The sequence below is a fragment of the Mauremys reevesii genome, linkage group 16, assembly GCF_016161935.1.
Source record: "Mauremys reevesii isolate NIE-2019 linkage group 16, ASM1616193v1, whole genome shotgun sequence".
Taxonomy (NCBI): Eukaryota; Metazoa; Chordata; order Testudines; family Geoemydidae; genus Mauremys; species Mauremys reevesii.
This window is the reverse complement of record NC_052638.1, coordinates 7,468,985-7,492,062: the sequence shown is the minus strand read 5'-3', so window position 1 is coordinate 7,492,062 and position 23,078 is coordinate 7,468,985. Positions and strand designations below refer to the sequence as shown.

General features: G+C 48.0%; 1 protein-coding gene across 2 annotated transcripts in view; it reads right to left on the bottom strand.

Moving 5' to 3' along the window:
* CSNK2A2 (casein kinase 2 alpha 2) overlaps positions 1–23,078 on the bottom strand; it is a 58,171-nt gene that overhangs the window by 23,907 nt on the left and 11,186 nt on the right. Inside the window, exons 1-2 of one of the 2 annotated variants that reach the window (XM_039502661.1) lie at positions 13,974–14,145; positions 12,579–12,691 (exon numbers count right to left, since the gene is read on the bottom strand). In XM_039502661.1, the coding sequence (XP_039358595.1) occupies positions 12,579–12,691; positions 13,974–14,076 (216 nt within the window). In that variant the 5' untranslated portion in view covers positions 14,077–14,145. Of the gene's footprint in view, positions 1–12,578; positions 12,692–13,973; positions 14,146–23,078 lie in introns of those variants that run through there. The other variant, XM_039502662.1, reaches the window with a different exon arrangement.

The following is a 23,078-nucleotide window of genomic DNA, read 5'->3' as shown; positions in this document are numbered from 1 at the left end:
CTAAAATGAACAAGTTTTCTCCCACCTCCTTATGACGTCCCTTTAGATATCTGAAAACTGCTCTCATGTCCCCTCTCAGTCTTCTCTTTTCCAAACTAAACAAACCCAATTCTTTCAGCCTTCCTTCATAGGTCATGTTCTCAAGATCTTTAATCATTCTTGTTGCTCTTCTCTGGACCCTCTCCAATTTCTCCACATCTTTCTTGAAATGCAGTGCCCAGAACTGGACACAATACTCCAGTCAAGGCCTAACCAGTGCAGAGTAGAGCAGAAGAATGACTTCTCGTGTCTTGCTCACAACACACCTCTTATTGCATCCCAGAATCACATTTGCTTTTTTTGCAACAGCATCACACCGTTGACTCATATTTAGCTTGTGGTCCACTGTAACCCCTAGATCCCTTTCTGCCGTACTCGTTCCTAGACAGTCTCTTCCCATTCTGTATGTGTGAAACAGATTTTTCCTTCCTTAAGTGGAGCACTTTGCATTTGTCTTTGTTAAACTTCATCCTGTTTACCTCAGACCATTTCTCCAATTTGTCCAGATCATTTTGAATTATGACCCTGTCCTCCAAAGCAGTTGCAATCCCTCCCAGTTTGGTATCATCTGCAAACTTAATAAGTGTATTTTCTATGCCAATATCTAAGTCATTGATGAAGATATTGAACAGAGCCGGTCCCAAAACAGACCCCTGCAGAACCCCACTTGTTATACCTTTCCAGCAGGATTGGGGACCATTAATAACTACTCTCTGAGTATGGTTATCCAGCCAGTTATGCACCCACCTTATAGTAGCCCCATCTAAATTGTATTTGCCTAGTTTATCGATAAGAATATCATGTGAGACCATATCAAATGCCTTACTAAAGTCTAGGTATATCACATCCACCGCTTCTCCCTTTCGTTCAGTGTGAACCTGCAGCAAATTTTGCAGTATGTAATTAAATTTTAGATACAGACGTGCTGCATAGCCTACCTTCAAAGAGTTAAAATAGTATCCCATCTTTACTGCATGTACACAAAGAAATAGTTGGATCTCAAGTCGGTCAAATCAAAACAAACCTCATTTTCACCAGAATTCTCTAAAGCCACTACCCCTCAATAAGGGCTATTTCTCTGCCAGATTATGTTTTGTTTTTGCTCTCCAACCATTTTAGCTTTAGAGCTGTTCCGAAAGCATTACAACTGTATTTATTTATATAATGGAGCAAGTATCTCCTCTCTCATATGCTGTCAAACACGGCTGAACCATTTTGACTCAAACTTTCCAAAACAGGTCATCTTCCAACAGACACCACAGTTAGAAATTTTCAACTCAAAAGGCGAAAGGTGCAGAAAGTTATGAACTACTGAAAACATGGGTTTACTATGGAAACAATTAAGCAAACCCTCACAGATAACAGTTACTGAGGCTCCCATAACACATGAATTGCAGCACAAGATATAATACAACCGTATAAAATTGCATCGTGCCCATCAGTTACAAGAGTCAATCAGTGCCGCGGACTGTCACCACTCTCCAGTGTCCAATGGAGAGATGACAATGGAAGGTAAGAGTCACACAGGTAACAATGACAGAACTGGAACATCTGCAGCAGCAGGGGAAGGGAGCAGTCGCCTGTGTGTGTCATGGACCCAGCACTGTAATCAGTGAGAGAGGGTTGTTTGTTTTTTAAGCCACCAGGAAGTGGTTTCATTACGGGACTGTAATTCTGTCCATAACAGAATGGCTATGTGAACCTTCTAGCTTTGTTCCTGTGGTTTGATTATCACCTAAAGGCCAAGATGGAATTAAAGGGACATAAATCCAGTTACTGTATTTGTCCATCTGTACACTCAGGTACATGCACACCCTGTGTTGCTAGTAACTGAAAGAACTAACTAGGTTGCCACTCCATCCTCATCACAAGCCCATTAAGCCTGGCCACAAACAAAGTCTCAGAACTATGCACGAGTTGCTCTATCACATACACTTCAATATCTAGGCCCAGCCAGGAAGCTGAAGAGGCATCCTTAACTTGTCAAAAGGATAAAAATGATGTCATTTGCAGTGCGTTTGTAGTTGTGTTGGTCCCACAATATTAGAGACCCAAGGTGGGTGAGGTAATAGCTTTGATTGGACCAACTTCTGTTGATGAGAGAGGGGAGCTTTCAAGCTACACAGAGCTCTTCTTCAGCTCAAAAGCTTGTCTCTCACACTAACAGAAGTTGGTCCAAAAAAAGATATTACTTCACCCTCCCTGTCTCACTCTCAAAGTGATGTCAGACAGTTACCGTCTGTATTTCATGTCCTAGTCTAACAGGGTAGAGGTGTAAAACCCACTTTCCCCTTACACTGTATTAACTCTGAGGTCCTTAGCACCAGTGTAGGCAGAGGTACTGTGGTTCCTCCATCCTGAACCTTTTATTAAGATTCTTCATTATAGCAGCAATGACCACTCTAGTTAATGATGAAGAAAGGTTTCTATTCTAACCCACTTTTCAATCACTCATACATGTCCCAACATTTTGCCTTTTGTCATGAAAATCTCCAGGCTTGGTCTCTGGCTGAAAGTGTTTTTTCTTCTTTTCAAAATGTGAGCAAACACTATTCGGCCACTTTTCAGATCAGAGAGTGTGACTAAAACCTTTGTAGCTGAAATGCCAGCAGGTAGACGTTGAAATCTGGCAGGGTTATCGTTGTCATTAAAAAGAAATCGTTTGGAGAGCTCTAGCAATAACTGGTTTCAACTTGATTGAGCTAGGACCCTTTCAAAACTGCATGCAATGCGTGTACAGTGCATTTGTACTGCTAAGCTCATGAAGCGTGTAGCTAAGGCCAGACAGTACACACAACTAACACAGCCGTGCACTTTACAAGGTGCGCATGGACAGAGGCAAGGGCTCCACAAAGCCCTGCAAACCTTAGCACAGTGGCTTGCAAACTTTTGCACTGGTGACCCCTTTCACACAGCAAGCCTGAGTGCAACCCCTCTTATCAATTAAAAACACTTTTTTATATATTTAACACCATTATAAATGCTGGAGGCAAAGCGGGGTTTGGGGTGGAGGCTGACAACTCGTGATCCCCCATGTAATAACCTCACGACCCCATGAGGGGTCCCGACCCCCAGTTTGAGAACCCCTGCCTTAGCAGGTCTCTCCTCCACACAGACAGGAGCTTCTACAGCTGCTGGCCTGTTAAGGAGCACCGGAGGGAAACCCTGCTCTCGTGCTCCTTGGCAATGCCAGAGCTGGGGTATAAGCCTGCCCTGCTTAGCATTATTTAAGGTTAGACGGGAGAGGGCTCTCTGCTTGATACCGTATCAAATGATTGGCACAGGGCATTCTGGCAGTATTTAGCTAAACTGTCAGGATTATGGCATTTGTGTCTATCATTTCTCCTTATAAAAAGAAAAAAAAAAAGTCCTAGGAAGTTCCACTAAGTACATTAGGGGAATCGAAAAGTTGCACAGCTAATGTTCAAGGGTCAGGAGCTGCCAGCCTGAAGGTCACATATGTAACTTTCCCTCAACCCCCTTGTACACACGCATTATGGTCACACTCTCATATACATCATACAGGTTTCTCCTACAACCTCAAATATCGGCATACCCTACTATGGTACTAGTCTCATAATGCCATACAAAGCCCATTTCAGCCCTTTGGCTGAAGAGTACACAAACTGCACATAATACTGGACGTTCCCTTGTATATGCAGAAGGGCACCTCACTTTACAGCTAAGACTGGGCTACACTTCCAAGATTAATAGTATAACTGTTCTAGGTAGAGATGTAATTTTTCCCCCAATCTCTCTTTCTATTTTTTTTTTAACTGAAATAGCTATACTGGTAAAAGCCCTAGTTATACCAGTATTAAGGTGCCTAAGGGTACGTCTATACTACCTGCCGGATCAGCAGGTAGTAATTGATTTATTGGTGGATCAATTTATCGCGTCTTGTCTGGACGCAATAAATCGATCCGCGAATCGACGCCCGTACTCCACCTCGGCAGGAGGAGTAAGCAGCATTGACAGGGGAGCCACGGCAGTCGACTCGCTGCCGTGAGGACGGCCAGGTAAGTCGAACTAAGATACTTCGCATAGCTGAAGTCACGTATCTTAGATCGATTCTCTCTCCCCCCCTCCTCCCCCACCAGTGTAGACCAGCCCTCAGACTGTGCTAGTTATTCTTCCTCTTGTACAGGAATAACTATTACCAGTATAAAGCATCTTTATACCAATGTAAGCGTGTCCATGCCAGGGTGCTGTGTTTGTACTACTTTAATGACATCAGTCTAGTTAATGCAGCACAACCTTCTAGTGTAAATAAGGCCTCACTTTTGTAGATAACTGCCTCCTCTCCCAAACTGCATCTACACAGAGAGGCATTAAGGACTGAAAACAAAATGTGCAGTGCATGTCTGCTGATCACATGTAATATACCTTAGAGCAGGGGTAGGCAACCTATGGCACGGGTGCCAAAGGCAGCAGGTGAGCTGATTTTCAGTGGCACTCACACTGCCCGGGTCCTGGCCACTGGTCCGGGGGGCTCTGCATTTTAATTTAATTTTAAATGAAGCTTCTTAAACATTTTAAAAACCTTATTTACTTTACATACAACAATAGTTCAGTTATATATTATAGACTTATAGAAAGAGACCTTCTAAAAACGTTAAAATGTGTGACTGGCACGCAAAACCTTAAATTAGAGTGAATAAATGAAGACTCGGCACAGCACTTCTGAAAGGTTGCCAACCCCTGCCTTAGACACAAGAACGAGGAGTCCTTGTGGCACCTTAGAGACTAAAAAAAAAAAAAAAATGTCTTTAAGGTGCCACAAGGACTCCTCGTTGTTTTTGCCAATACAGACTAACACGACTACCACTCAAACCTTAGAGACAACCTTAAGAACATAAGAAAGGCCGTACCGGGTCAGACCAAAGGTCCATCTAGCCCAGTATCTGTCTACTGACAGTGGCCAATGCCAGGTGCCCCAGAGGGAGTGAATCTAACAGGCAATGATCAAGTGATCTCTCTCCTGCCATCCATCTCCATCCTCTGACGAACAGAGGCTAGGGACACCATTCTTACCCATTCTGGCTAATAGCCATTTATGGACTTAGCCACCATGAATTTATCAAGTCCCCTTTTAAACATTGTTATAGTCCTAGCCTTCACAACCTCCTCAGGTAAGGAGTTCCACAAGTTGACTGTGCGCTGCGTGAAGAACAACTTCCTTTTATTTGTTTTAAACCTGCTGCCTATTAATTTCATTTGGTGACCCCTAGTTCTTGTATTATGGGAATAAGTAAATAACTTTTCCTTATCCACTTTCTCAACATCACTCATGATTTTATATACCTCTATCATATCCCCCCTTAGTCTTCTCTTTTCCAAGCTGAAGAGTCCTAGCCTCTTTAATCTTTCCTCGTATGGGACCCTCTCTAAACCCCTAATCATTTTAGTTGCCCTTTTCTGAACCTTTTCTAGTGCTAGAATATCTTTTTTGAGGTGAGGAGACCACATCTGTACACAGTATTCGAGATGTGGGCGTACCATGGATTTATAGAAGGGCAATAATATATTCTCAGTCTTATTTTCTATCCCCTTTTTAATGATTCCTAACATCCTGTTTGCTTTTTTGACCGCCTCTGCACACTGCGTGGACATCTTCAGAGAACTATCCACGATGACGCCTAGATCTTTTTCCTGACTCGTTGTAGCTAAATTAGCCCCCATCATGTTGTATGTATAGTTGGGGTTATTTTTTCCAATGTGCATTACTTTACATTTATTCACATTAAATTTCATTTGCTATTTTGTTGCCCAATCACGTAGTTTTGTGAGATCTTTTTGAAGTTCTTCACAATCTGCTTTGGTTTTAACTATCTTGAGAAGTTTAGTATCATCTGCAAACTTGGCCACCTCACTGTTTACCCCTTTCTCCAGATCATTTATGAATAAATTGAATAGGATTGGTCCGAGGACTGACCCTTGGGGAACACCACTAGTTACCCCTCTCCATTCTGAGAATTTACCATTAATTCCTACCCTTTGTTCCCTGTCCTTTAACCAGTTCTCAATCCATGAAAGCTAGAATACGACAAAGACAGTGTAAATACATGAGAATGAAAAATACATATGCTGCAGCCTGTGTAACTAGAGCTGTAGAGAATACTGTTTAGGAGAAATATCCTGGGCATGCGATTCGAACCTCATTGTAACACAGATTTGTGATTGCATGCAACTTTAATCACTCAAGGCAGGAAGTGACAACGTTAATCAGGCAAACTAATATTTTCAACCTTTAAAAAAAAAAAAAAAGAATATTCTTTGTTCACCAAATCCTATCGGCAGATGCTGTAATGATTCCAATGAATCAGTATGCAAATCTTGGTGTGCAAAGTCCAACCTCAGAAGAACTTGCCTAGCACCCGTATGACAATGTTTAATAGGTAGATTGTACTAAAAGCCTGTTTATAGCTAGCAATTGTTACCAAGGGGGTTATTATAACCAACCTACTAAGCACAAAATTGATAGCTCAACAGGGAAACTGGCTTCAGGACAGCTGAATTTATTTTGTCATTAGCAAATGTTAGCTGGAAAATCAAGTAAGACAGATTTAAAGCAGTTGTGAAAATGACCATTTGTTTTAACAATAACTTTTGCCTTCACTGTCTTGCAAAATATCCTTTACAAAAAAGTTGAAGTTTCCTTTTAAAGTCCCAAGAGCAGCACGGGGAGTGGGGAGGGGAAAGCATTTGAAAATCCTAAATTGTTTTTGCCTTTATAATTCTCCTCTCCCACCCTCCAAAGTTGCATACCGGTAGCATTCATCCTTTCCGCTGGAGGATGGATGGACAGGGCTCCAGCCAGGACACTTCAAGACTGCTGCACTTGAGATATTCAGGACCCAAACCTGGAACCTCCTTGCTGGACCAGCCCAACAGAACTTATTTACCAGCCCAATGCCAGTGTGAACAGACTGATTACACACCCACTTTGCAAATCCCTGGCTACGAACACTCTCCTAGTTCTTAACTAACCAATTGATCATGTTGTGTGATAAATCAGCAGCTGCTTGGTGAAACTGAGTGACATCTTTGTTTTACCACTTTAAATCGAGTACACAATTTTAATCAACCACACCACCATTCAAAAATGGGACTCTGGCTTTAAACCGCACAAGGCTAACAGCATAGATTGCTCCCCCTATCTGGGTATCTCATAGTTTCTCTGGGTATTTTAGCTACACATCAGTGACGTGTTTAAACGAATGTTGTGGAATATGCAACAGGCAGATGACTTGGGCCGAGAGAAAGGAGGCGCATCTTCACAGCACAACTGAAAGAACAGAGAGGAAGGCACAGAACTTTGGTGCGAGCTCAGTTTTTAGGATGGAGATGGTGACCGAGTTAAAAGCTGCAGCCAGGAGGAACCAATGACATATCTGATCCTACTCCAGGCTCTCTTCTTCACACCAATATGAAAGTCATTTAAGTATCTTAAAGTTAGTTTCTTCAAAAAGGCTTACAAAGACTCTAGCCTTCAAAGAAAATCATATAGTGGTTCTCAGAGAATCTAATAAAACAAGACGGATAAGGAGGTTTTCACCCTACTGAGAGGATATTACAACCCAAAAGGATGATAAAATATATGACTATACAATAGTCTGTTGTGCCCACTCATCAAAACCGCTGCTTAGAAGTAGCTTTGGATAGGCCCCTCCCCCCCAGTAACTCTGATGGGGGGAATGGACCGAACTGTCACATTGCAATTAGGCATACGAGCTAATGCAGCAGCTCCAGGGCTGAAAGCACCAAAATGAGCGAGAGAACAATTCCATTCTCGCTAGAAACACAAGCCCTTACACTTCACCACCTGATCCCTCTGCTTTTTACTGCAGCCCTTCCCAATCCTTCATGTGGATGCTGCCTATTCAGACTGTAAATGCCTCAAGGGAGGAACCTTTTCCCTTGTGTGTCTGTAAACACGTAGCACACGGAACAAAATACACAAATCTAGAGAGAACAGAAGTGGGAAAAATCCTACATAGAGCTGGATACAGAGATGCTATAGTCACTGCCTTGGGCAGACACCAGTATTGGAAATAACAGGCACAAGAGAGAACTCAAACTCATAGGCTGTGAACATCAGCAAGGAAGTGGCACTATAGGTGTGCACTGACAACTATAATGGTCCCAAGTATTCCCATCTTCTTTCACTCCTTTGTAACTTTCTCAAGATTGTAACTTTGGGGCTGCAATTTGCTATGCTTATTCTTACCTTCAGAAAAGAGGGGGAAGGTCTCCCTGCGGTTTTAGCCAAAACAGATGAGCCATTTTCAGGCACAGAGGGATTGCGGGGGGGGGGGGGGGGAGTGTCATTCCCCCCCCCATTAAGAAAACATGATTGCAGCCAAGTTTTGGTGTTTTTTTTAAAATAGCTTTAGCACCTCAGCAGAAGGTGATGGAAAACTGAAATGTGGTATGTGTACAGCACCTAAATTGTAGATGGGCCTTTCCCTGGTCCAGTAAAAATCCAGTTTGACTGGGTTTAAGTTTTTGTTTTAAACATCATAAGATTTGGACATCTGCACTCAATTATCTTAGATAACTGATATTCCATTGATAACGTGTATGGCACATTCCACAAAACGTAATGGGAACGGTCACTGACTAGATGATGCCCTGGTATTCCTTTGGCAGTGCAGCAGAATTTCAAGGCTCAATCCTTGGTCCAGCTGCACTGTTCTTGGGCCAGGACCTGAGTGGGAGGCAACAGTGGCCATATGCCATCTTTGCACATCTCTTGATCCTCAGATTGGTTTGGCCCTTCGCATAAAATTAGAGCAGCCCTGAGGCTGTTCTAACTTCAATTGTTATGTCCCCAGCCAAAAGGCAGTTACACCACCAGATGGGGATCACCAGAGCACAGTGGCACCCTGACCATACTCCCCTAAGCTGAAGGACATGCCTTACACACACCCTAAGCTGGCAGAGAGCTAGGTACATCACCCAAAGAATACGCCATACTAGGAAAATCCTCAGTAGCCTGGTTCATAGGTGGTGCCTGCTTAGGGCGGCCTTACAAATTCTTTGCACCACTGGAAGAGTGCAAAGGCCAAGCAAGTGAACCTCACTTTTAACAGCTGATTGCTGTGGAATGTGATCTCTGAAAGTACATGAGAGACAAGGCAAGGGTTCCTGCCTCACTGACTCTACATATGTGCACCACAGAACATTTAATTGTTGTCTAGCTACAGTGGGATGTGGAGGAACTCACTTTCTTCGTTTGCTTAAAAAAACCCAACCACACACTTAGGACGTTTCATACAAAAACGTTACATTAAAAGAGCATTAAGGTTGGCAAGTGAAGCATTCAAAAGTCAGGAAGTGACAAAAAGTTAAGGTTGCCTGCACAATCTTGTGCAGATGCATTATGACATGCTCCAGGTGAATGAGGCAAGGTTTTGTAGTGAAATGGTATACGATCCAGAGCATCTTGCCTTATTCACCACACAGTTGTATGGTGTGTCTTGAAGTAAAGCTGGAGCCCACAGCATCCTGCCCTCATTCACCATAAAAGCTGTTTGGCATGTAGCAAATGAGGCAAGAGGCTATGGGAGAAGAATGGTTAAGGCAGAGGACTGGGACTTAGGAAATCTAGGCTGTATTCTTGCCTCTTTCCCAGACTTTCTGTGCGACTTCTGACAAGTCTCTCTCTCCCCACCCTACCCCCTCTGTGGCTCAGTTTTGCATCTGAGAAACCATGATAAATTTCCTGATGTCACAGGGGTGAGGTCAGGAACTCAGACATTATGGTGATGAGAGCCACAGAAAAGCCTATAAACACATCCTTTATTCAGTGCAGTGTACAGCAGATAAGACATGGGGCTATAATGAACAGTGAGGGTAAAAATATTGAACACCTGTCTAGTTCACTAAGCACTGTGTCAACTTGCACACTGAATGAGGCATGGGTCCTGCAGCAAAATACTAGGTGATTATGTCATTAGAGAGTACAGCAGTACATACAAACAGCTCTGCACTTCAGGAAACGTTACAAAAAATTAAGATGTTAAATAGGTTTATCCATCAGCAAGTGATTTATTTTAACTTATTAAACTTATTCAACTTATTAAATTCTGGTTTAATTTTTCCTTTCACAGACTAGAGGCTGAATTCAGAGGGACAGAAAGATGCATTCTATTTACTAAAACTCAAGAATACACCAATAGGCTTAATTAGTACAGATGTAGTGACAGGAAACTAAGTAATCCATGTAGATCAGATTGTGACATTATCTACACATGCTATGATTTCGCATCACACACAAGGTGGCAATGTGAAAATTGCCTTTTACTGATCCAGTTTCCACTCTGAAGAAAGTTCATCTTTATCCTCCTGTACTTTCTGCTTTCACAATGTGACTCCAGGAATGTTGTTTACACACTGAAGTGAACAATGTCAGCCTGAGGCCTAAGGGCAACACAACACACTGACAGTTCAATCTCACTGCCAGGCCCAGCAGACACTAGGTGCGTTGCGGTAGCAGCACGCTCAGACCCTAGGGAGAGGGAACGCCCTGCCTTGCTCAAATGACCTCTCCAACTCATTCACAAGTGATGCTGACAGGCTCCCAAAATGGACATGGATCCAGTCTACAACAGGAAGAAGATATCATCCCACTGCAGGCCCTTTGGGCAGGAAGGGGGAGGAAGAGAGACAGGAAGATTTCAGAAGACCCTTTCCTGGCAACAGTGGCTCACTGGCACCCATTTTCATATGGTGATACGTGGGTTCTCCTGGCACTGGATCAGCCATCTGAGATCCACCACCAAAGCCATAGGGTGGATTTGCCAGACTGGTGGTGAATAGAAGCCTATGGTTTCCTGTGCTTAGTTAAGTATTTCTTCTTACTTCTAAGAGAGATCTCTCCATATAACAATTATACGCTGGCTACCTTTTAATGTTCTCTCTTTAAATGCTGACTTTTCTGCCCCCAGAGTGACAAACAAATGCTTAGACCATGGCAGCAGCACCCAAAGGAGGGACAGGTCTGAACAGTAAACCAAAAAAATTCAGTTACAACATGCAAGCCTCACTTCTATATATGAATATGTCCAACCAGCAACATGTGTGGGGACTCTCACTGAAGATTCATATCACTTTGACACCTTAATTCTGAACCCTAGTTAAGCTATTGAGATAGCTAACTTCTCAGAAGCAGCTGGGAAGTCACACCCTACCCAGCAACTGTTGCCAGGCAGAACATAATCCATGGCAGAACAAGTTGAGCGCCGAGAAGAGGCAGAGGAATCAGAGGCCCTGGATGAGCAGACCACCTGGTCCTGAAGGAGAAAGGAAAGGAGCAGAGCCAATGCTAGCTGGCCTGGGCTACCAAGGGGATTTTGTCAGAGCAAACTTTGTCAGGCCTAGTAGCCAGTTCACAGGCTGACAGATACATGCTGCTCTGCTGAAAAGGGCCAGTTAGCTACCAGCCACAGCGGTTGAGGGGCCACTTCCTAAGTACAGCCAGCCTACCCCAACTGTAGCACTGAGGACTGATGCATGTCTGAGTTCTCAGCATTTCTAGTGTTGGAAGCAGGTTTCTGTACATTAGGGGGGAAAAAAGCAAGAAGATGATGGTGGACAAGGACCGCAGCTGACAACCACTGTGAAGCCAAAGCATTCTCTTAATTCACCAATCTCTTATTTCTCTCCCCTTTAAATATCCTTCCTTAATCAGCTGAATGGTCTGCTGCTAAATAATGCAGTTATCACTCCTTTCATAGGCTGAGCATGCTGCTTCCAGTGCTCGCAGGCAGCAGTGATACCAGAAACTGCGCTCCCCACATGCCAGTATGGGGCACTTGGCTGTCCCAAACCATTACGATTTTAATAGCTACTTCTGTAGTTGTGTCTTTAACATGAAACTATCATGGGGATGTTACCATATCAGAACATACCATGCAGTGAAAGACGGTAAACAAGTTTCCTCCTTTGCCTTGATTTTCAATTATGTTTATTCCTAACATTAAATATCCAGGAATTTGCCATCCAAGATACTTTCTAGAGTACCAAGTCCAAGATTTAATTTGCTTTCCCAAAATCTAGACAGCCTGGCTCTCTCACAGTTAAATGCCAATCATTTAAAGGTTAATGGAAGGATTCCCCCTCAAGGCTTCACATTACTGTTGACAGGACAGTTCACAAGCCATTTTAGACAAACATTGCCAGATATTATTTACCAAGTTCAGACAGCACATCCAGTCCCATTCAAACATCAGGACACACAGCATTCCTGTCCCAAAGAGCTCACAGTTTCAATCTGACAAGCACCCCATGACTCCTACTACCCAGGGTGGGAGGGGAGAAAGATCAAAACATCACTACAGGACAAGTTGAAAATGTGTTTCCAGAGATGTAATCCAGCACCCCAACATCAGAGAGGGCAGGGCTGAAACCCAGATTTATGAGACACTGAATGAGACCTAAGACCTCCCCACGCCCCCAATAAACCTAGCAAGATGTCCCCTTCCCTACACATTTCCAGCTCGAAAAAGACTAATGATCATCAACTGGACACTCACCTTGAGGATTTTCACAACCACTCTCTCGTTGTTGGTAATGTTTATGGCCTCAAAGACTTCGCTGTATTTTCCCCTGCCAAGTTTCCGAACCAGTTGGTAATCGTCCTGATTACTGTGGACAGCAAAAAGGAAAATAACTGACAGGCTACTGGGCTGGAATTCTCCTTCCTCCCTGCCCGATTAGCCTTTCGCATCCAAAGCACTTGAGACAGCTCTGTGCATTAAGTGATCTGCTTTCTGATGAGGGGGCAGGCTTGAAACAGCTTGAAACAGCTACATTCTGCAAACCTATCCCCAAACTAGTCTCTCTAGGTTGAGAAAAGCCTTTATCAAAACAGCTCAGTTTGCAGCACAGGTGCCCACAACCACCCCCCCTCTGTGTCACAACCCCACAGAGAAGAGGGGAGGGGGCACTGTGACACTGCCTCCCATTCTTGAGCCTGCTCTCTCCACAGCCTTTAATATCCTTCTCAGGGAGGAAGACACACTCTGGCAGCTCTGAGATCTCCACCCACCCCTGGACATCTGCTCTCACGGAGAGTCTACTACAAGGGTGTTTCTGGGATGGGCTTCACTGGCAGGTTCACAGAGCCATTATGAGGGACAGTGCCAACTCCCCTAATACATATCCTTGGGGCTCAATCGGTACCACACTCCACCACCCCACAGTGAGATCTGAGCCATCTCCCACCTGACGACCTAGTCATGGAGGCGGGACAACTCCCATCCATCCACCCCTGGCCCTGCATCGGGCAGAGGGGTGAAAGCTCCGCATACTGGGCTCCCCCTTGCCCCAGCTCTGCAGTGTGGGTGGCAGCAGCGGGGTCTCCCTGAGACAGGATTTGGGGCGAGGGCCCTGAATCGTGGGAAGGATCTGCAGCCTGCCCCCCTCACTCACCAGCTCCCCAGAGCCCCCGCCCGCCATCTCACCCCGGGCCCCCACCCAGCATCTCAGCCCAACCCCCTCACTCCACCCCCTGTTCCCTAGCGGCCCAGCCCCCCCTCGTTCCCAGCCCCCTCACTCCAGTCCCCTGCGCCTCTCCCGGCTCCTACCCGCCCCAGCCCCCCTCGGCCCGGCCCAGCCTCTCCCAGCTCCTACCCGCCCCAGCCCCCATCGGCCCAGCCCAGCCCCTCCCCCGGCTCCTACCCGCCCCAGCCCCTCCCCGGCTCCAACCCGCCCCAGCCCCCTCGGCCCAGCCCAGCCTCCCCGGCTCCTACCCGCCCCAGCCCCTCGGCCCGGCCCAGCCCTCCCCGGCTCCTACCCGCCCCAGCCCCCCTCGGCCCGGCCCAGCCCCTCCCCCGGCTCCTACCCGCCCCAGCCCCCCTCGGCCCGGCCCAGCCCCTCCCCCGGCTCCGACCCGCCCGCAGCCCGGCTCGTGGCGGGGGCCGCTTTACCCCAGCTCGGGACGTGCGCCTCGTAGTCCCAGTACTCGCGGCTCCTCAGGCTGTTCACCTCGGCGTAGACCCGGGCCCTGCTGCCGGCGGCCGGGCCGGGCATGGCGGGGGCGAGCGGCGGGGCGGCTGCAGGAGGCGGCGGCGGAGGGGGCCGGCGGGGCTGCCGAGGCGGGGCACGGAGCGCAGGAGGGCGGCGGCGGGGGGCAGCAGAGCCAGGCCGGCCCAGGGGGGAGCGGGCGGGGGGGGCCGGTCCCGGCCCGGCGGGGGGAGGGGCGGGGCTGGCGGGCCGGGCCTGGTCCCGCGCGGTCTCTGCCCGAGGCCCGATCCCCAGCGGCGGCGGCAGCCTGAGCCGGCCCCGAGCGCAGCGCAGCGAACCCGGAAAAGGGGCTGATCCGGCGGCCGCGGCCCAGCCAGCAAGAGAGCCCGCGCCGGAGACCGGCTGGGCGGGCGCGCGGGGCACAGCGACCCCTGCGGCTGGGGGGACTCACCGCAGCGGCTCGCGCTCTATTACTCCCATGAGCCCCACCTACCCCTAGAGCCCCGCCCACTCCAGAGCCCTAGAGCCCCGCCCCATGACCCCACCCCTAGAGCCCTCTAACCACACCCCATGACCCCCACACACCCCTAGAGCCCTCTATGCCCCTAAATCCTAAATGAAGCCCCTAAATCCCCATGAACCCCAGTCTCCCCACCTATCCCTAAAGCCCTATAATTCCTTTGACCCCCAACCTCCCCTCCTACTCCTAGAGACCTGTAACCCTTCTCCAAACCCAAGTGGTATAATCCCTTTTACTCCAAAACCCTATAAATCTCCCACACCCCTGCTACCCATAGAGCCCTATAATCCACAATCTTCACTGTCCTGCGATTCCCCAAAGACCTACCACCCCCAGTCTCCACCACTAGCTTTCAAACACTAAAGCCTTATAACCCCTCACCTCCCTTCCTAATCCCCCTAGTCCTACAATCCCCTATTCTATTGCCCCAGACTCTGAGCCTCCACTCCATTCCAGCTCCATAACCCTGAAATACATGTCCCTAGAACCCCCTACAAGCCAAAGGTCCCAGAACCCTGCAACTCCCCATCCAACCAGGTCCCACCCCACATCTCAGAGCCTAAAAACTCCTTCCCAGTTCTTCAGTCCCCCCAAAGTCTCCATCACACATCCTCCATCACCTACTCCTTCATCTCCATCCAACCTTATTGCTGCTTCTACACCATCACCTCCTGCATACCCCACCACCATTTCAAGCTAAACACCGTGGCACCTCTCACGCCATCCCCAACATGCAGTGGTGGCTAAAAGACACAATGGAGCTCAAAATAAAGGGAACCATTTTAAACCTAGCCTGACCTGGTCTCCTTTGAATCCTTTCTATAGCAGTTTAGAAGGGTACCCACCCACTCTTTTCTCTTAGATTACTGCAGTTATTACAGGGAATCCAGGTAATAAATAGGGTTCAGTTGGTATTGTTAGCCAAAAAATTATGATCCACTGATTCCCCTATGATGCCTCTCAGAGAAGAGGAAATGATGTTGGCTAATTAATCCGTAGCAGTAAATGTTCTCTCTCTGGAACATACACAACACGAAAGCTTATGCTCAAATAAATTTGTTAGTCTCTAAGGTGCCACAAATACTCCTGTTCTTTTTTAAACACAATATCAGTAACTACTACCTAACTCGTGGCTACCGCCCCCAAGTCCCTCTTTGCAGTAAATCAAACACAGAGTTAAGATTGACCGGCAGCGCCATATCCTTCCAGAACATCTAATGCACCTACACTTAAACCTCTGAAAACTAGGAAATACAGCATTGAGGTTTGCTATCTGAGATCAATCCCAAGTGGGTGATACAGACTTTAAAGTCAGAAGGGACCATTATGATGATCTTGTCCAACCTCCTGCACAACGCAGGCCACAGAATCTCACCTATCCACTCATGTAACAAACCCCTGACCTATGTCTGAGCCACTGAAGTCCTCAAATCATGGTTTAAAGACTTCAAGGTGCAGAGAATCCTCCAGCAAGTGACCTGTGCCCCACGCTGCAGAGGAAGGCGAAAACCCACAGGCTTTCCGATAACCCTCGGTCAGACTGAGAACCTCTTACTCCCACTGGTGAGTAATTACTCACACAGTCCCAAGGACTTCACTGGGACTGTTTGAAAGAGTAAGTGCTTACCAAAGTCAACAAGGGCTCCACAATCTGACCTCCTACGCCCACATCTCTAATTCTGGCTGTTCTGCAGGCTCTTCTTGGTAGGGTCTAACTTTTGCCTAAGTATCTTGTGAAAGTAGGAGGCCTCTCCCTTAACTGATGTAGTTTTCTTAAAGTCATGGGTTTCTATTCTATGACTTGTTTTCCTTGGTCTCCAGTGCAACACATTCCACTTCGCCCTGGAACTTATACGTAAAATGTTGCTTTATGCTTAATCCAATTCCTTAGACCTTCAAATGAGTCAGTGAACTCCGTGTGAAAGAAGCATTTGTTTTATGTAAGACCTTGAGTCATTCACTCCAGGGAGCCTATACCATGCACTCTTGGTTTCAAAATGGGTAGACCCCATTATTCTAGTGCCTAGAGCAAATTGGCTTTGATTCTCTCTTTTTTTATTCTCTTTATCTTAACCCAAGAGTTATAAGTTGCCACCATTACTGGGATATTTCTAGAGCTGCTCAGAAAACGGTGTTTTCTGTGAACATTTTTGAAAGACTTTTTTTTAAATGGCTTTCCATTTGTGGGGGAAAAAATTAATTTTTTGAAAAAAAAATAAAAAGTTTTCAGTTTTACATTGAAAACCAGGAAATTTCTAACACAACAATCTTTTTTTTCCTGTGAAAATTTTCATTTAGAAAAAAAGGCAAATAAAAAGAAAAAGTTTCAATGGAAAATTTTCATTCAACTATAGTTATTTCTCATTTGACCTGGGAGCTCTTGTTTTACTCATATATACGACATCAGATAACATATTGATTAACGCCATCTCGGTCTGTAGGGTGACCAGATGTCCCAATTTTATAGGGACAGTCCTGATATTTGGGGCTTTTTCTTATATAGGCTCCTATTACCCTCAACCCCCTGTCCTGATTTTTCACACTTGCTCTCTGGTCAGCCTGGTCAGTGAAACATCTAGCTGAATACCCTGTCTCTTAGGTCTGGTCTACACTACGGGGGGGGTCGAACTAAGGTACGCGACTTAGTTCGACTGACTTACCCGTCCAGACGCGGCGGGGTCGAACTCCATGGCTCCTAGGTCGACTCCGCCACCGCCGTTCGCGGTGGTGGAGTTCCGGAGTCGACCGGAGCATGTGGGGAGTTCGAACTATCGCGTCTTGATTAGACGCGATAGTTCGAACTCCGAGAAGTCGAACTCACCGCGTCGACCCACGCAGTAAGTACGGACCTACCCTTATATTGGCTCGTACCAGCTGCTCCTGGGGAAGGGGCAAGAACCACATAATGGACAACTATGGAACAATCTGCTCATAAGGGAAAATTCTCCCTAACTCTCCTCAGTTAATGTTTGGCTTTTGCCCTGCAGCATGACAGTTTATACTTGTTTTAAAAATTATCCTAACATATCTATGCGTGTTCTCATTAGCCATATAAATGGTTCTTTTTTTAATCTTCTTAAACTCTTGAGTTCTATGATGTCCTGTGGTGGTGAGTTCTGCTGGTTAAATAAGGGTACATCTATACTACCCGCCGGATCGGTGGGTAGTGTTCAATGTATCGGGGATTGATTTATTGTGTCTTGTCTGGATGCAATAAACCGATTCCTGAATCGACGCCCGTACTCCACTTCGGCAGGAGGAGTAAGTGGAGTCGACGGGGGAGCTGTGGCAGTCAACTCACCGCCGTGAGGATGGCCAGGTACTTCGACAGTTGCATATCTTAGTTCGAACCCCCCCCCCCCCCACTAGTGTAGCTCAGGCCTAAGGTGAAAAGTATTTCTTTGTCTAGATCCACCCTTCATTGGTTTGTCTGCTTTATCTTGTCCCCTTACCATTCTTCTTCTGTCTAAACTAAGACTGACTATGGATGTTCCCCTTGATTTTTATTTCTTTGACAAATTTGGGTTGCCTTCTCCTCCTTTCCCATCCATAGCCCTTTGCTCTCCAAGGGCTTCACTTCCATAGCTGCTCCATCTGGTGTTTCTGGCTTCTCTGTTTCCCTTTGATCTCCACGTGCCCCCTCTGTTGCAGGACGGGAAGCTGGTGCAGGAGTGGCTTTATGCTGAGAGCTCCCCCACCCTAGAAGAGAATTCTCCATTGGTCAGTTAGATCTTTAGTGGGGCATAGGAGGTGGATCAGAAATAAAAATCTGGCCTGTTCGTTGAACACTGTTTTGCAGACGACTAGCACTAATCATTGTGTGACAAAGCCCTTGCCCTCACTTAGGCAATGCTCCCACCGAAGTCAGTGAGAGGGAAAAGTGCTAAGGGTCCCATCCCCCATCATCAGGAGTTTTGCCTGAGCCAGGCTGTCAGCACTTGGCTCTGTGACTTTCATGTGCCTGTTTGTTTCCCCCATTCTTGGTGACTCATGCCGGGGAGTTGTTAAATCCAGCCTCCCCCCGCCCCGCCCCTCACTCTTGGGAAGTGGGGGGGAACCAACGATGTCAAGAGCTTCTGAAAGGTTAAACTGTTGGTTATTTGGCAGCTTTTCCAGCCTCCAGCAGCTGGGTGTGGAGAGAGGCTGACTGAGCTGAAGTTTTATCCATTGATGAGGCTAATTTGCAGACACTTAAAACCAGCCCTTCTAAATACAGCCACTGTTTGCTGGAAGCTTCCCCGCTAAGACATCATGATTCTCATCTCAGACCTCACCAGGAAGCCCTTTCCTAGAATTCTTTTGGTGGAAGGAAGCGCCTGGTGTTGGAGCTGGCTTTCAGTGACAGGCCTCTGTCATCTGGATTTAGGCCCTGGAGCCCCTCTCAGCTGCTAGACACGGAGGAGAGACAGTAAAAATCAAAGGAAAGGGGCAGAAATGCCCCAGAAGCAGTGGATAGAAGGAGTGGGGAGTACAGGCAGTGCTGCTTGTTCCCTCCTCCCCAGGAAGGTCCCTCAGGGTGTGTCTACACTGCAGCTGGGAACCAGCCTCCCAGCCTCAGGAGAGGGACTCCCGCTAGCAGAGCTTGAGCGAATGCGCTAAAGATAGCAGTGTGGATCATGTGGCAGCTCCGGCTCGCAAGCCCTGGGGGCTGAGTGGAGCTGCAGCCTGACATGCAATGTCCACACAGCTATTTTGAGCACTCTACTCGAGCCCAGCTAGCAGGGGTCTGGATCCCTGGGCTGGGACGCTGGGTCCCTGCTGCAGTGTAGACATACCTTAGGCCAACAGGGCTCTGAGGAGGGGTATGTTGGAGGGTGAAGATGTGGAGCACTGCAGACAGTTTATGTGGCAGGCTCCCTAGATTAACCCAGGTGAGTGAAAGCAGCAGGGGTTGTGGCCACTAGGAGCAGCATTAGCTCCGGCTCTGTGCTATCCTTTCCCAGGGAAGGGCGAATACACTGCATGTGTGGCCAACAGCAGCACTGCTTCTCCAGGAGCTGTGAGGGACCTGGTTCCTGACTCCAGAACAGAGGGGCAGACAGCCCATCAGTGGGACTGGAGCAAACCCATCTTTCTTTCCCCTGGAAGGGGCATGTCCATCAGGAACTCCGTCTAGTAGGCTTGCGAATTTGCTTGGATGGATTTAGGGTGACCAGACAACAAGTGTGAAAAATCGGGACGGGGGTGGGGTGGTAACAGGAGCTTATATACGAAAAAGGCCCCAAAATTGGGGCATCTGGTCACCCTAGATGTATTCCTGGAGGTTTCATCACATGACATAATCTTTAATCTTTAGTTCCTGGAGACTTCAGGACAATCCTGGAGGGTTAGTAACCCTACTAGGGAACCTCCTGCAGTGTCCTGGGATCTATGTCCAATCTTGCCTTTGGGCTTCATCACAAGAGGGGACAATATGGACAACGGGAAATGGAAAGAAACGGACCAGAAAATAAAGGAGATATAGGGAGGAGGAGCTGGCAAATGGGGAGAGAAGACATATGGGGAGAGAGTCAGCTTGTTTGGGCATTTCTGTGTTTCCCTGGTGCATCTGTTTTTCAGCATTCGCAAATGCTAATTGGTACAAACTCCACCAGGCTGATGCTTTCCCTGGGAACTTCTGTCCTCTTTGCCTTTGGCTGGGCCTGGAGATTATGTTTAGGAGCTTTGCAAGCACCAAAGGATGGCGCCCTTCGTTCTCTACTCAGAAACTGCAGCTCTATTTTCATCTGAAGAAGAAAACAGAACTCACTCGTGCTTTGCTTCAGCCAGCCCCCAAAGACCAACCAAACCAGTGAAACAATGGTCAAGCCAGTGCAGGTGCCATTTGGGACCCGTTACCTAATGGCTGGGAGAGAGAGAGTGAACCTCCGGCTGTGTGCTGTGGTGTGTAAGGCTGTTATCATTTAGAGGGTCAAACTCACTGCTGGCACAACTCCATTGATGCCAATGGAATTAGGCCTGCTTGTGCCAGGAACTGCCAATGGTGTGGGGTCTGCTGAGAAAGGAGAGTCAGCCAGAGAACAGATGAAAGAGTAAGTGTCCATCTCTAGCTTCAGAGAGGAGCTGGGGAAAGGAATCAGTATCAGTCACAGCACAGCAATGGCCTTTTTTTAACCCACCAGCCCCTGGTTCCCAATTAACAGGGCTTTAGGAAGTGCGGGGCCCAATTTGAACATTTTCGGCGGGGCCCCGGCAGGGATGACTAAAAAAAAAAACCATGTAAAAAAAAGCCTTTCATTTCTTAGCAACCAGTTCCCTATAAAAAGTTCTGATTTAAGGGATGTGCCACAGTATGTATTTTTTGTACAAATAGGGTTCCCATACGTCTGTATTTTTAAAAATTCCTCCTGGATGGCGATTTAAGAACCAAAAAGCCTGACATGTCCAGGAAAATACGGCTGTATGTTAATCCGACCTAAAGTTCTTTTTTAAAAAGCTGGGCCTGAACTAGAAATGAGCTCCGTTTTACATGTGTGGGTCCCCACCACTCCCTGGGGGTGTGCTAGGGTGACCAGATTTCCTGATTTTATAGGGACAGTCCCGATTTTTGGGTCTTTTTCTTATAGAGGATCCTATTACCCCCCACCCCCTGTTCCAATTTTTCACACTTGCTGTCTGGTCACCCTAGGGTGTGCACATGTGTGGGTCCCAGCTGCTCCCTGCCCCCCTCATTGAAGCAGGTGTGCAGGGTTACTGCCCTGGGAACTGCAGGGCACCAGTGGACATGGGGCTGGCTGGAAGCAGGGCAGGGGCTGACTGGAGGTAGGGTCTGGCTGCAGGCAGGGCAAGGGGTGCGGGGCTGGCTGGAGACAGGGGTGTGTCGGGTGGGCTGGCTGGCTTCTGGCAGGGCCGCAGGGAGGTGTGGCAGGGCTGGAGACCGAGGAGTGTGGGACTGTCTGGCTTCAGGCAGGGGGGTGCGGCAGGGGTTGGCTGGAGACAGGGCAGGGGGTGCGGGGCTGGTGTGGGCAAGACAGGGCTGGTGCGGGAAGGGCAGGGTGCGGCAGGGGCTGGCTGTGGGCAGGGGGTGCGGGGCTGGCTGGAGACGGGCTGGTTGTGGGGCTGGTGTGGGCACGGGGTGCAGCAGGGGCTGGCTGCGGGCAGGGGGTGCGGGGCTGGCTGGAGACAGGGGCTGGTGCAGGCAGGGCAGGGGGTGCGGGGTTGGCTGGAGACAGGAGCTGGCTGTGGGGCTGGTGTGGGCACGGGGTGCAGCAGGGGCTGGCTGCGGGCAGGGGGGTGCGGGTACAACCCACCCTGTAGGGTAAGTGTCCCCTCCTCCTCCCTCCCCCACCAGGGCAGCAGCAGCCCGGGGCTCGGGGGCTATTTAAAGGACCGGGGTGGCAGAGGCAGCTGGAGCCCCCGCTACCCTAGGGCTCTGGGGGCTATTTAAAGGGCCCGGGGCTCCCCTGCTTCTACCGCCCTGGCCCTTGAAATAGCCGAGGGAGCCCTGGGGAAGCGGTGGCGCTCCAGAGGCTATTTAAAGGGCCGGGGCGGTAGAAGCAAGGGGAGCCCCGGACTTATTAAATAGCACCCTGAGCCCCGCAGTCCTACCCCAGGGCTCCTGTAGTGGGGCTCTGGTGGCAATTGAAATGGCCTGGGGCTCCAGTCCCTGCTGGGAGCCCCAGGCCCTTAAAATTGCCCCCTGGGGAAGCCGGGCCGCCCTGGTACAGTGCTCCGGTGGGGCTTGGGCGCGGGGCCTGATTCAGGGGAATTGGTTGAACTGGCCTAAAGCCGGCCCTGCCAACTAACACACTGTTCTTTTACTGGTAGGTATTTTGGAGCAATGTTACGGTATTGTTAGTTACCTGGTATTACAGTGCTTTTGTTCCTGAATAGCCCGGATGCAAACTTGGACTCACCTGCTTACTATTACTGCTGCTCTGCCACTGAACACTTGGGACGCATTCAGCCCTGCATAAAGGGACACAACTCTATTGCCCTCGAAAGAGCTGTGCCTGCTTATACCAGCATTGCATTTGACCCATGCTGATGCAGAGGAATCAATTCTATTTCTCTTCAGTTTGGTGTTTTACACCATGCCCATCAATGTGTCACACTGGTCAGATTTAAAGCTTTGTGCACCTCAAGAAGGAAAGGTGCAATAGTGGCTTTAAGTCAACTTTACTGCCTGCCAATCCTGGGCTTATCCAAGCACCAATTCAGACCCTGCTGGAAATTAGAGCAGCCACGGGGCTGCTCTATTTAATGCTGGCTACCCATAGCACCCACAGGGCCTTTCCGGCAATCAGATCATAGGGGCTCTCTGGCCCAACCCTCTTTCCCTGGAGACATCCCATATATTGGGAGCCACAAGGAGGGTGGTGTAGGAGCCTTTACAGTGGCTTTATGCTACCCAAGGATTTAGAACTGCGTTGCACTGCTGGAGGGCCAAAAAGCAGCCATAGTGAAGCCGAGGATCTGGCCCATACAGTACATCAAGTCCTGGAGTGCATTCCCTCACAGAGAAAATAGCATGGAAAAGCACACAGTGGGCCTGATTCTCTTCTCACGCTGGTGTAAGTCCAGAAGAACTCTAGTGAAGTCAGATGAG